Below are 14,911 nucleotides of genomic sequence, written 5' to 3'. Positions count from 1 at the left end.
GTAAACACTCTTCACCTTCCAAAATGTGGTCCTACTGCTCCTCTGCAGCACAACCAACATCCAGTCACTCCGAGTTCTCCGTCCAAAGTACTCAATCAAGACATCCAGTCACTCCGAGTTCTCCGTCCAAAGGACTCAGTCAAGACATCCAGTCACTCCGAGTTCTCCGTCCAAAGGACTCAGTCAAGACATCCAGTCACTCCGAGTTCTCCGTCCAAAGGACTCAGTCAAGACATCCAGTCACTCCGAGTTCTCCGTCCAAAGGACTCAGTCAAGACACCCAGTCACTCCGAGTTCTCCGTCCAAAGGACTCAGTCAAGACACCCAGTCACTCCGAGTTCTCCGTCCAAAGGACTCAGTCAAGACATCCAGTCACTCCGAGTTCTCCGTCCAAAGGACTCAGGCAAGACATCCAGTCACTCCGAGTTCTCCGTCCAAAGGACTCAGGCAAGACATCCAGTCACTCCGAGTTCTCCGTCCAAAGGACTCAGTCAAGACATCCAGTCACTCCCAGCTATCAGTCCAAAGTACTCAGTCAAGACATCCAGTCACTCCGAGTTATCTGTCCAAAGGACTCAGTCAAGACATCCAGTCACTCCGAGTTATCCGTCCAAAGTACTCAGTCAAGACATCCAGTCACTCCGAGTTCTCCGTCCAAAGTACTCAGTCAAGACATCCAGTCACTCCGAGTTCTCCGTCCAAAGTACTCAGTCAAGACATCCAGTCACTCCGAGTTCTCCGTCCAAAGTACTCAGTCAAGACATCCAGTCACTCCGAGCTATCAGTCCAAAGGACTCAGTCAAGACATCGTCATTCCAAGTTATCAGTTCAAAGGACTCAGTCAAGACTGTTTCTACATTTAAATAGCACAGAGGCATCAAAGATGGGGAGGGGGGCAAATACTTCTTTGTTTCTTGCTCTGCTAAAAATGTTTAAGCTAAAATACAATTTTCTGCTTAAACTGTGGAATTCAAGGTGATGGAATAATGCTCCTTAATTCAAAATCAAATTTAACACACTTAAAAGTAATATGACAGTCGCTGTTTGAAAAGTACAGGCTTTACTTAAAAATTACACCATGACTAAAGGAATGAAAAACTAAAAAAAAAAGATTCACCAACACTGGATGGTTTCAGAAATTATGCTACCTGATCTCAATAGAGTATTACGTACAGAAGGTAGAAATGATTTATATAAAGGTTTCTTAATACAAAGAAAAGCCTATATTATAAGGTTAAATGGGAAAAAAAACATGAAACAAAATGTTATAGATAATATGCACTTGACTATGTAAATACAATGCATAGAAAAAAAGACTTAGAGGAAATACAGAAAACAGCTGCTTATGCACAGTGGTACAGCGGCTGCCTGGTGGCCATACACAGGACAGTAACCCCTGAGTGAGCGCTGAGTGGGCAAGTGCCCCGCACCCTGGCTCAAAGGATGGGCTGGAACCACAGCTCAGGCTCCAGGCTAGATGAGTCCTCCTTCCTCCCAGCCCAGACCTAGACACTGGGACCCTAGCAACCTAGAGAAGAGACCCAGGCTAGCTTCGAGGCCCAGCCCTGGGCGGGGCAAGAGATGGGGAAGGGCCCAGATTCATACTGCTTGCCACACGGAGGTGATACCATGGTGCCACCCCCAAGGAACTGAAGTAGAGCCCAGGACTCTCCCCATGCAGATAGCCACTGGTCTCTTGGGAGCAGAGAAAGTAGAGAGACCCTTCTCCAGCCCTGCCAGTGTGGCTTTGTGGGGAGAAAGGATCTTAATCAAAGGGGAGGCTGCACAGTGAGGAGATAGGCTTCAATAAGTCTTCTCAACAGTGGGGTGGCCAAGTATTTTAATTGCTTCCTTCATAACTTATCTATATTTTCCAGTATCTCTATACTGTTTCTAAAGCCATGTTTTTACATTACTCTGTAACACTGAAGGAACATACTTCAAAATAATAAGAGCCAATTATGACAAACCCACAATCAACAGCACACTGAATGGACAAAAGCTGGAAGCACTCCCCTTGAAAACCAGAACAAGACAAGGATGCCCACTCTCAAAACTCCTATTCAACAGAGTACTGGAAGTCCTTGCCAAAGCAATCAGGCAACAGAAAGAAATAAAAGGCATTCAATAGGAAGAGAGGAAATCAAATTGTTTGCAGTCAATATGATTCTATACCTAGAAAACCCCATAGTCTCTGCCCAAAAGCTCCTAGATCTGATAGCTTCAGTAAAAATTTTAGAATACAAAAATCAATGTACAAAAAGCAGTAGCATTTCTGTACACCAACAATGTCCAAGCTGAGAGCCAAATCAAGAATGCAATCCCATTTACAACAGCCACAAAAAGAATAAAATACCTAGAAATACAGCTAACCAGGTAACATATAAGATCTCTACAATGAGAATTACAAAACACTGCTCAAAAAAATCAGAGATGAATATACAAATGGAAAACCATTCTATGCTCAGGGATAGGAAGAATCACTATTGTTAAAATGGCCACACTGCCCAAAGCAATTTACAAACTCAGTGCTATTCCTATTAAAATACCAATAAATGACATTTTTTGCAGAATTAGAAAAAAAAAAACTATTTCAAAATTCACAAGGAATCAAAAAAGAACCTGAATAGCCAAAGCAATCCAAAGCAAAAAGAACAAAGCTGGAGGCATTACAATATTCACACTTGTGAATATACTTGTGAGTATACTTGAAACTATACTTCAAGGCTACACAAACAAAAACAGCATGGCACTGGTAACACGGCACAGTAACAAAAACAGACACATAGACCAATGGAACAGAAGAGAGAGCCCAGAAATAAAGCCACACATTTACAGCCATCTGATCTTCGACAAAGTCGACAAAAACAAGCAATGGAGAAAGGACTCCCTATTCAATAAATGGTGCTGAGATAACTGGTTAACCATACACAGAAGATTGAAACTAGACCCCTTTGTTATACCAAAATCAACTCAAGATAGATTAAAGACTTAAATGTAAAACCTAAAACTGTAAACATCCTGGAAGATAACGTAAGGAAATATCACTCCAGACACAGACCCTGGCAAAGATTTCATGACCAAGATGCCAAAAGCAATTGCAACAAAAACAAAATTTAACAAATGGCACTTAATTACACTAAAGAGCTTCTGCACAACAAAAGAAACTATCAACAGAGTAAAAATACAACCTACAGGAGAAAATATTCGCAAACCATATTTGCATACCATCACACACCAGTCAGAAAGACTATTATTAAAAAGTCAAAAAAAACAGATGCTGTGGAGGTTGCAGACAAAAGGAAATGCTTTTACACTGCTAGTGAGAATGTAAATAGTTCAGCCACTACGGAAAGCAGTTCGGCAATTTCTCTAATAACTTAGAACTACTGTCCAACCCAGCAATCCCATTATTGGGTATACACCCAAAGGAATATCAATCATCCTACCATAAAGACACATACACGTGTATGTTCATCACAGCACTATTTACAAAAGCAAAAAACATGGAAACAACCTAAATGTCCATCAATGGTGGACTGGATAAAGAAAATGTGGTACATATACACCATGGAATACTATTCAGCTATGATAAAGAACAATATCACATCCTTTGTGGCAACATGGATGGAGATGGAGGCCATTATCCTAAAAGAACCAATGCAGGCACAGAAAACCAAATACTGCATGTTGTCACTTATAAGTGGGAGCTAAATATTGAGTACACATGGACCCAAAGAAGCAAACAATAGACACCAGGGCCTGCCTGAGGGTGGAGAGTGGGAGGAGGGTGAGAATCGAGAAACTACCTCTTGGGTACTTCGCTTATTACCTGGGTAACTAAATAATCTGTACACCAAACCCCTGTGACTCACAATTTACCTATATAAAAAACCTGTACATGTACCCTTGAACCTAAAATAAAAGTTAAAAAATAATAATAATAACATAGTGGCCGGGCACAGTGGCTCATGCCTGTAATCCCAGCACTTTGGGAGGCCGAGGTGGGTGGATCACTTGACGTCAGGAGTTCGAGACCAGCCTGGCCAACATGGTAAAACCCTGTCTCTACTAAAAATACAAAAATTAGCCGGGCATGGTGGCACACACCTGTAATCCCAGCTACTCAGGAGGCTAAGACAGGAGAATCGCTTGAACCCAGGAGGCAGACGTTGCAGTGAGCCGATATCGCACGACTGCACTCCAGCCTGGGCAGTCATGAGTGCCCAGAGTGCCCTGGCAACAGAGTGAGCGCACTGGGCAACAGAGTGAGACTCCATCTCAAAAAAATAAATGAATAAATAACATAATGTTAACTTCAAAAAATAAATAAAAATTATATATTGTTTCAATGTTTAAACGAATACTAATAAAGTGCTCTATAAACACAAAAACTTTCTGTAGGGATCCAATTCAACAGAGTTTCTCCAATTCACGAAGCTTCTCTGTGCAAAGCATGACACACGCATGCGACACAGTCCCCAGATTCGAGGAGCAGCAAATCTACCTGGGGCAGGTACAACAGGAAAAAAGAAAACAGAGCACACAACAGGAATGAAACAGAATCACAGCCTCCACGAGTTTTAGGGAATATATGGAAATTTTACCTTTCCATATATCCCTTCTAAAAAGTTAAGGTATAATTGTCATAGGACATGACTAAATGATTATTAGAATGGGAGAATACCCAGCTTTGAGCTAGGCACAGTGGCTCGTGCCTGTAATCGCAGCACTTTGAGAGGCCAAGGAGGAAGAATTCCTTGAGTCCAGGAGTTTGAGACCAGCCAGGGCAATATAGCAAGACTCTCCCTCTACAAAAAATAAAAAATTAGTCAGGCATGGTGGTACATGCCTGTAGTCCCAGCTACTTGGGAGGCTGAGGTAGGAGCATCACTTAAGCCTGGGAGGTTGCAGCTGCCATGAACCATGATAACGCCAGTGCACTTAGCCTGGGCAATAGAGCAACACTCTGTCTCTCTCCTTCATTCATACATACATACATACATACATACAAACAAACAAACACATACATACCTAATACTCAGCTTTAAGCCTAGAAGAAAACATCAGCGTGTGCATCCATTTTAAGGGGGTTAAACAGCTGCCATAAAGGTTCCCTCTTACGACAGGGAATTTGGCACTGGGTGCGAAGGCTGTCAACACTGCAGGTGTGCTGGGCTATGGGGAAAACAGCAGCACCGGGGAATTTATTTGTCTTTACAAATAATTTCTACACTCAACATCCCTTCTTATCTGAGTTTTTATCACAGTTTGAGAGTTAAGAGGCAGAACTCAATCTCTTTAAATTAATATAAGATTCAGTAAAGTCTACAAAAAAAAAGAAGAGTGAAAGATAATGACAAGTGTTGACCAGGATGTGGACACACTCCTGCAGGAAGGGGAAACATACGCTCCTCCCACAATGCTGTGGGCAGGGAAAATGGTGCCGCCACATGGGAAAGCAGTCCGGCAGGTCCTCAAAAGGTTAAACAGAGTTACCATGTGACCCAGTAATTCTCCCAGTTATATACCAACAGAAATGGCAACACATATCTACATGAAGACTTGTACATGAATACTCATAGCAACGTTATTCCTGTTAGTCAAAATATTAGTCAAAAATGGAAACAATATTAGTCGAAAAATGAAAACAATCCAAGTGTTCACCAACGGATGAGTGGAGAAACACAACGTGCTGCGTCCGTACCCGGAGCCGTTACCTGGCTACAGAATGAAGGAAGTACTGATTCACGCCGCGTGGATGAACCTTGAAAGCATGATGCCGAGTGGAAGAAGCCAGACACAAAGGGCCACGCACCATGTAATTCCACTCACGTGAAATGTCCAGAAGAAGCAAATCCACAGACACAGAAAGCAGATGAGAGGCTGCCTGGGGCTAGTGGACAAGAGAAGAGGGAAGGATGGGGAGTGACTGCCAATGGGTATAGGATTTCTTATGGGGACGATGAAAATATTCTAAAAACAAATGTGCTGATGGTTACACTACTCTAAATATTCTAAAAATCTTTCAACTTTACACTCTAAGTGGGTAAAAGTGAGGGTTTCTAAACTGAATCTCAATAAAGCTGTTTTTAAACAGCAGTAGTAAGTGCAGCTGCATGGAGGTTGGGAGTGGGTGGGGGACAGAAGGAAGGAGAACGGTGACTGCTGGAGTCAGATGACGGGCACGTGGGTTCTTTGGACAATTTTCTTGACTTTGTGTTTGAAACTTTCCGTCATAAAAAACTATTTAAAATAAAGTTGCAAGAGGCTGTGGTCCACTGAGTGCAATCTTCCCCCAGCACAGAAACATTCAGGCCCCCATTTCTGAGGGAGGGCAGGGAGCTGATGTGACAGTTTGCTTGCCACTATTCTTCAGCCTGTTTTTGGCAGGTCACTAGCAAGCTCCCCACTATCAAATGCTTTGACCAATTTTCAGTCTCCATCCCTGTGAGCTCTGCTGACCACTCCCTCCCTCCTGAAGTTGTCCCCTCCCTTGATTTCTGTGATACCTCAGGCCTGGCCTTTGTCCTACCTCTGAAACCACTTCTTCTCCATTTCCTTACCACACCGCCATAGCTCTCCCCAGGGCACGCACTGGTCTGACAGCCTGCACACATGCACGCACACATCCTCTTCCTTGCCTCCTGTCTCCACCCACATCTTCTCCAGGCCCCCAGTGACTGGTGGGTGGCAAGAGTGTGGCCGACGGAGGACACTGCTGTGTGGGTTCCAGGAAAGCTTCCGAAAACACATGGGCTCAGGTGACGCGTGCTTTGGCCTCGGCCATGCACCCCGCACCATCTCCCTCTCTCCAAACCTAGGACAGGGACCCAGCAGAGGTGCAGCCACCATTTTAAACAGAGGAAAGCCACAGGCAGTAACAAGGAAAGTGACAGTACAATGATCACCACAAGAGCGACACATACTGGACACTTCCTCGTTCCATACCTGGTTCTAAGCTGTTTTTGCTTCACTCAGTCTTCACACCAACCAAGAGACTGGTGCCATGACGATCTCCATTTCGCGTCCATTGCAGAGATCACTGAGGCACCCAGGCCGCCTGCAGCTCTTCAGGGGCAACGCCCGGATCTGGACCCCAGCGGTCAGGCCCCAGAGCTGCACTGCATCCTTCACAGATCCCGATGGCGGCCCTCAGCAGCAGGAGCCACCTGGACTCTCAATGCCCAGACTCCTGCATGGGAGAGCACCACAAACCTCCCTGTGGGACAGCCCCATTGCCAGCTCCTTGAGTCACAGACAGTCACACCTTGGAGACCCCTGACACATCAGAGAGCCACTGGATCCTGTGACCTGCTGCACTCCACTCTCTCCAGACACACACATCCACAGCCACGACTGTCAGCACCCATTTCCAGGCCGACAATTTCCACACTAACCTCCACTGCAGATCTCCTGCCAAGGCCCGGATCCCAACAGACTCTTCTACTTGATCACTGCCGACAGAGCACGCTCAGCACATCCTAAATCAGAACCCCCATCCCGCCTCCTCAACCCGCTCTTTCTACTCCATGTCTCATCCTGGCAAACGGCACCACACCCCTCACAGGGCCAGAAATCTAGGAGGTCACTGGATTTTTCCTTCTCGTTCACACTCCCCTCCGCTCGCACCAAGCCACCTTGGTGCCCTCACAGCAGCCTATTTGACACCCAGGACCAGGCCCTCCTTTCGGGCCCAGTCCTCCCTCAGCGAGTCTCCTGCCTCCGCCGGCCTCTGGTCTGGGCCCGCTCCTGTCCCCCTCAGTGTCTCTGGACCAGGTGTCGCTCCTCTGCTGTTATAAACTCTAAGATGCTCTGGACCCTATGTTATTCTCATCCTAGACCTGCCTTCTTCCATGGCCTGAACTAAGTCCAAAGTAGCATGTGCCTTGCTGTTTCCTCTCACTTCCAAAAGATTAGACTAAAAAGTGTGTCTTCTGCCTGTTCCTAGCTGAGTGTCGTCTCCAATGGGTGTGCGAACCGGAGTCTCCTCCACACTCTGCCCGCCCCGTGGGTCAAGGACGCAATCTGCAGGAACAAGCACCCACACTCGGCTCTGACCTGGAACAGGCACATTCAAGCTTCAGCACGTTTACCACTATGTGCCTCTAGTTTCTTCCCCACTCCCTAAAGCTTCAACCTCTGAAATGTATGAGCTGCGAAACCTTCCTGGCATAGAGGACTTCTCCGTGATCGATCTCTCCCATCACATCATACCCTCTCGCTTCGTTTTCACTTGTAGAGTTTTCTCCCCAAGCTTCGGTGATGTCGAACTGGCTGTATTTACTGGACTTCACCGTCTTCACGTGCTTTGCACGTGGCTGCCCCTGCCTCTGAGGTCACGAAAGATCGCTTGACCTCTTTCTCCAATGACAGGCACCTCCAGGGCCTGAGTGAGACTGGTGGGTGCCACTCAAACAGAGGTTAGTTACAGATTTGTTCCCCATTTGCTTGGAGAGGTTGAGGCTAGCACTAGTGAGGAGTGTGCAAGTGGGTTTGTGTCTCTGTATGGTTATGTGTGTGTGTCCGCATGCATGTGCCTGCACGCCTGTGTGCACAGCGTGTGTGTGTGCAAATGCATGCGCTAAACACGCATTTACAGACTCTGCATCCACCAACAGCAGGACCAAACTGCCCTTCCCAAATAGTGGCGAGCTCCACGAGGAGACCTGGGATGCATACCATGTATTCCTGACTCAGGCCGGCAGTGTCCTGGCACCCACAGAGACCCATCGAACCCTGAGCCACCTCTGATCACACCTCCACCAGCTTGAGCATTGCTCCCCCACTACAAACTGCTTCTCTGACTCTGACACCCTGGCCAGCCTCCTGCTGAAGATGAACATTCTCCTCTGTGCTGGGAAGCAGTTCACCTAGTCAACTGCTCTGCCTTCGGACCAGGTCCTGTGTGTCAACCTCAACCAGGGCAGCTCTCATTAGTTGCTTAGCAATGAGACAACCTCCTATGAAATCATAACTGGAAACAAAGTGTCAGAGGGGTTGCAATACAATTCACTACATGCATATATCCTCATCCTCGGGGGATAATCTGTCCTCGGGTAAAGCTCATCTCTCCAGATTACAGCAAGGATGGGAATCTGAAGCCCACCACATCCTTCTTTCCAAGTCAAAGAACGTAACACTGAGAGGGCTCTGAGCGCCAGCACGTGCAGAGTCAGAACCTCCCACTGACAGCCAGAACGAGGAGCCACTCCCGAAGAGCTGCTCCTACTCAGGACCAATGCCACGCTCCAGGATTCCCCACCTCCCGTGGAACCAGTGGGAGCATGTGGCAGGCCAGGAGCTGTGGATCTTTAAAGGCTCTGGACTCATGGCGAACACACATCCCCAGAAAGAGCCCAGCTCCCACTCAGGCATCACAGATATGTCTGCTATTGCCTGAAAGCCCGTGGAGAAATCCCACACCCCGGGGATTTCTTAAACCTTCGATTAACTGGGATGCTATCCTGTACTTCAAAGAAAGAGGAATATCCAAGTAACAACGCAAGCTCATCCGCAGAACCAGGCCAGCTGCAGCTCTCAGGAGGTAGCCACACCCGGGCTAGTGCCACAGGCAGCTGCACCAAAGGTGTATGAGCGGTCACATGATAACCTGAACGCTGAGGCCCAAGGACTGGCAGGTGCTCAGGTGTCGAAACCCCAGAATCCCATTACCAGGCTCTGTTCTCTGAAGGAACAGTCAATCTTGAAGATCTTCACTAAGCAGAGCATCTGAGATTTACTGGCCTGAAGACCCAGCAAACTAAGAGTTCAGCACAACAGAACAGCCTCTCTGGAGGGCACCCGTGCCTCTGCCGGTGCTGGAGCCTGCGGGTCCCTCGTCTATGAGCTTCCCCAGAAACTCTCCAATCTCATCCACGCAGCTGCCAGAATGAATGTTCAAAGACAAGAACCTGAGCACAGTGGCGGGGGGTTTCGCACGCCCCTGGGACTCGACCCCAAGCTTCTCCTTCTCAGCACTGCAGCCCAAGCCACCCTGCCCTTCCTCCCAATGCCACTACTTGTCACTGCACCTTGGATTCCAGGCCGGCCCTCCTGCTGCCCTCTCTGAATGCCCGGCCTCAACCTAGCTCCTCCTCATCCCACGAGACATGGCTAAAACGTCACCTCACCCTGGAGGCCTCCCCGACCCCTATAAGGGGACAGGTCCTTACAGCAGCCCAGGCTTCCTCTTGATAATGTGAATGTTAATTAATTTAATTAAGACTTTAAATTACTCATCTAAAATCTGTCTTCCGTGCTACAACCACAAACTCCAAGAGAGCGGGGATCAGGCTTTCCTTGTTCTCCTGCCCCGCTCCCACAGCACAGGGCCAGGAGATGCTCTGTCGACACTGGCTGCATTGAACTGAAATCATCTCCCCACCCCAGCGCTCTGCACCACACCCAGCACCAGGGCAGGTGCTCCACGAAGGGCTGCGTGAATGACTCAACTGCAGCCCCATAAGGAAGCTGGATAGCACACCACGCAAGTTAAACGCTTCTTTACAACATTATGAAAGACGGACTTGGACTATACTAATGAACATTCCCCAAACCTAGGAAGCTAGATCTAAAAAGGACTACAAATGCAATAATCACATGTGAAATCCGAGACCAAACTTCTTTTTTTTTTTTTTTTTTTTTTTCCGAGATGGAGTCTCATTCTGTCATCCAGGCTGGAGTGCAGTGGCACGATCTCGGTTCACTGCAACCTCCGCCTCCCAGTCTCAAGCAATTCTCCTGCCTCAGCCTCCCGAGTAGCTACAATTAGCTGCATGTCACCACGCCCAGCTAATTTTTTGTATTTTTAGTAGAGACGGGGTTTCACCATGTTAGCCAGGATGGTCTCAAACTCCTGACCTCGTGATTCATCCACATCAGCCTCCTTAAGTGCTCGGATTACAGGCATGAGCCACAGCGCCTGGCCCAAACATTTTTATATGTCCACTTAATAGTTGACTGACAGAAATAAATGGTATGTTTTACACAGATGTTCGAAAGTGACACCGTATACCCAATGTGTAGTTGTGTTCTGATGTGTGCACACATGTGTGCGTGTGCGTGTGTGACAGGGATGCAGGAAGGCAAGGAAAGTGTCTCTGAGCTCATCTGAAGACACCACTTATACGACACAAATTCCATTTTCTCCAGGCTTTCTTTCTTCTGGACAATTAAGATCGTAGTCATGCCCCTTCGTCCTGTCTTGCAGACAATCAGGCAAATGCATTAAGAATCACTTAGGTCTTACAACAGAAGTTGGTGGTAAAGTAGTTAAAACAAACTTATTTACCACATTAATTAAATGGTCTATTTAACATGGAATATCAATTCTCTAATCACATCTCAGTTGAACTTCTCCTTTCAATTAACAACTCTGAAGTCTACTGACAGAAGTCCTACTGTTCTAGGATCATTAAGAGCATTTTCATTATCTGTCAAATGAGGGGTAAGAGGCAGAAAAGCAAGCACCCTCAGGAGTGGCCTCTCCCCTACTTAAGAGATGATTAGGGAGTGAGCCGCAGCAGCTCTCATTAGTTGCTTAGCAATGAGACAACCCCTATGAAATCGTAAATGGAAACAAAGTGTCAGAGGGGTTGCAATAAAATTCACTACATGGATATGTCCTCATCTTCCGAGGATAATCTGTCCTCGGGTAAAGCTCATCTCTCCAGATTAAAGCAAGGATGGGAATCTGAGGCCGACCACAACCTGGAAAGGCTAAAAACACCATGTCATAACCACAGGCCAGCACCAAGTCCAGAAGGCTTGCAGGAAGACAAAACCGGGTTTAAATTAAAATGCTGTGACTAAACAGTGCAGTCCCCTCTTTCCTATTTATTTTTTATCCATAGATGCATTAAAAAGCAGATCCTCACTTTTATTATCAGAGGTTTTAACTTAAAAACATATTCAAAACAGATTAAGTTATATTACAGTTGATTGTGATAAAGGAAAAATATGCAGTAAAGAGAAACAGCATAAAAACATAGCCCAACCTAAACTACTGTTCAACCAATTATCTCACAAGTAATTAATACTCTCATAAAACCAAATGTTACTAGTATAGCAAAAGTAGAAAAGTGATGAAATGCCACAGAAACGCAATTAAAGAAGATTTGATTTTCAGCTTGTAAGCAAAATATGTGACTGATACTCTATCACCTTAACCTTATCCATTTAAATTCAAACCACTGACTGGGCGTGGTAGCTCACGCCTATAATCCCAGCACTTTGAGAGGCCAAGGCGGGCAGATCACGAGGTCAGGAGTTCAAGACCACCCTGGCCAACATGGTGAAACCCCGTCTCTACTAAAAATACAAAAATTAGCCGGGCATGGTGGCGCATGCCTGTAGTCCCAGGTACTCAGGAGGCTGAGGCAGCAGAATCGCTTGAACCCGGGAGGCAGAGGTTGCAGTTAGCCAATATTGCGCCACTATACTCCAGCCTGGGTGACAGAGCAAGACTCCATCTCAAAATAAACAGATAGATAAACAGAGAGACTGATTGATTGATTGATTGACTGATTGACTGACTGAAACCATTAAAGCCAGTAGTACTGTGATGGCCTTTAGAATAAACTACACTCCCTAAATATATTATCTATCTTCAAATATTGTTAAAAAGAAGATATTAATCATTAAAACTGCAACTTAATGTCTTCAGTAGTTGAGCATGTGGATTAAAGACATTTTGGAAAGCTGTTGTCGATGAGAAAACTATTATTCTCTAATATTACCTATCATTAATAACATTAAACTTAGTAGCAATTTTCAATATTGTTATAATTATACACAGTAACACATAGCAAGTCCACTAAAGTTCACATTTAATGTTTGCGAGAAATCTTACCTATGTATTCACAAATGAAGACCACAAAGAAAGGAGTGACGAGATCATTTATCCCCTGAACGTATCCACTGGCCGGGTGGCGGATCGCCCATATGAACAAGATCCTTTCAAAAATCTGAAAGAAAATGGAACAGGTGGTAAAGCAAAAAGTAAACATGGCAGAAACTTTAAAATGAAAGCATTCTATTACTTAAAATGCATACTGTATTTTTTCATTGTTCCTAATATTAAGATACAAATATAAACAAATATCAATGCTTTTTTTTTTTTTTTTTTTAAAGACAGGGTCTTACTCTGTTGCCCAGGCTGGAGTGCAGTGGTGCCATCTCAGCTCACTGCAGCCTCTGCCTTCCAGGTTCAAGCAATCCTCCCACCTCAGCCTTCCAAGTAGCTGGGACTACAGGCACGCGCTACCATGCCTGGCTAATTTTTGTATTTTTTGGTACACACAGGGTTTCACCACGTTGGCCAGGCTGCTTGTGAACTCCTGACCTCAAGTGATCCACCCGCCTCAGCCTCCCAAAGTGCTGGAATTACAGGCATGAGCCACCACGCACAGCCCTCAAGACAATTGAAATTTGATTTAAAAAAAAAAAATTAACTATTTCTTGTCTCACAGGCAATGTGCAGCATTTCACCAGCCCCTGGCTCAGTCCGTCCCTGATCTGGCTCTCCCAGCAGACACTCTCTGCTCCTCCACACCCCGGGGGGCCACCGTGCAGCAGCACCTGGCCGATCAGTGGAGACTTCCTCAAGGAGGGAGGCGTGGATGAGTGAGCAGGCGAGCAGATGAGTGGATGGACAGGTGGGTGGATGGATGCTCTAAATTTCCCTCATAAACAGATTTCTTTAAACCTCTGAAAAGTTATCACTATTCAACAAGACACACTTAAACATCTTCCATCATTTACAAAATCTTAGCAGGTATTCAGATACCCAGGCCAGGCATGAGGGAGTCATCCCGGCCTCCTCCCTCCAATACTCTCAATATATTCAGTGGTCCCTCTCTCCACCATCTCTTACTCCCACCCACTCGCTCCCATCTTCACTCATAAGCAGGGTTTTATTATACCAAGGTGCAACACAATCCTATCGCCCACACCGTACACGTGTGCATGTGCACAACTGGCTGAAGACCTCTGCATGCTCCTCACCTCCCAGGACAGAGCCCCCACCACCACCAGCACAGGCCCAGTGCAGTACCCCTGGCCCCTCGGTCTGGTCCCTGCCCCAGGGTCTCCGCAGCCAGCACCCACATTGTGGCTGCACTGAGCTACAGCATTCTTCCCCAGCTGAGCCTGCCAGCGATCAGCCCATACTCCTACTGCTGCCTGGAAAGCCTGCCACTCCCGCACCCTGGGTCTCGACCCCCCTGAGTGATCAGCCCATACTCCTACCTGAAAAGCCTGCCACGCCTGCACCCTGGGTCTTGACCCCCCTGAGTGATCAGCCCATACTCCTACCTGGAAAGCCTGCCACGCCTGCACCCTGGGTCTTGACCCCCCTGAGTGATCAGCCCATACTCCTACCTGGAAAGCCAGCCATGCCTGCACCCTGGGTCTCAATCCCCCTGGCTTTCAGGATTCACCTCAAGCACCACTCCCTCCATGAAGACTCTGCTGCCGCCTGTTCCCTCCCCACTCTCTTTTTGGAAGAGCCAACCACTCCCTACTTTGTGGCCCTCTAGTTCCCACTCCTCTCCACTGGGTCACTGGCTGATGGCTCCGGCCTGACCTTCGGGCTGCCTGCCAGCTAAGGCTGGGTCCAACTGCTCTGTCCAGGCCCGTCCATACAAACAAGGCACAGGAGGTAGACTTCAGGAACATACGCTCCGTCAGATGGATGAATTACATCGCTTCCATACAAACTCAGCCACGCAGAGCCAACTACACTCGCACCCTGGGGAGTCGATCCCTTCCTACACTGCCTACAATCCTAAATCTTACTGGGCTTGGTAGGCTCCATCCCCAAAATCACCATCAACCCGGGACCTACAAAGGAGGGACCTGGGGCCGACAGGTGAAGTCTCTCAACCCAAGGAGCCTATCTAGAGTGGCA

At 46.8% G+C, this 14,911-nt stretch overlaps 1 protein-coding gene across 1 annotated transcript in view; it reads right to left on the bottom strand.

Moving 5' to 3' along the window:
- Positions 1 to 14,911, bottom strand: part of TBC1D22A (TBC1 domain family member 22A) — a gene marked incomplete at its 5' end in the record, with an annotated part of 424,244 nt that overhangs the window by 255,192 nt on the left and 154,141 nt on the right. The window contains 1 exon segment of the mRNA NM_001133321.1: positions 12,854 to 12,968. Within this exon segment, the coding sequence (NP_001126793.1) occupies positions 12,854 to 12,968 (115 nt within the window).

The sequence above is a fragment of the Pongo abelii genome, chromosome 23, assembly GCF_028885655.2.
Source record: "Pongo abelii isolate AG06213 chromosome 23, NHGRI_mPonAbe1-v2.0_pri, whole genome shotgun sequence".
Taxonomy (NCBI): Eukaryota; Metazoa; Chordata; class Mammalia; order Primates; family Hominidae; genus Pongo; species Pongo abelii.
This window is presented reverse-complemented; position numbering and strand designations above follow the sequence as displayed.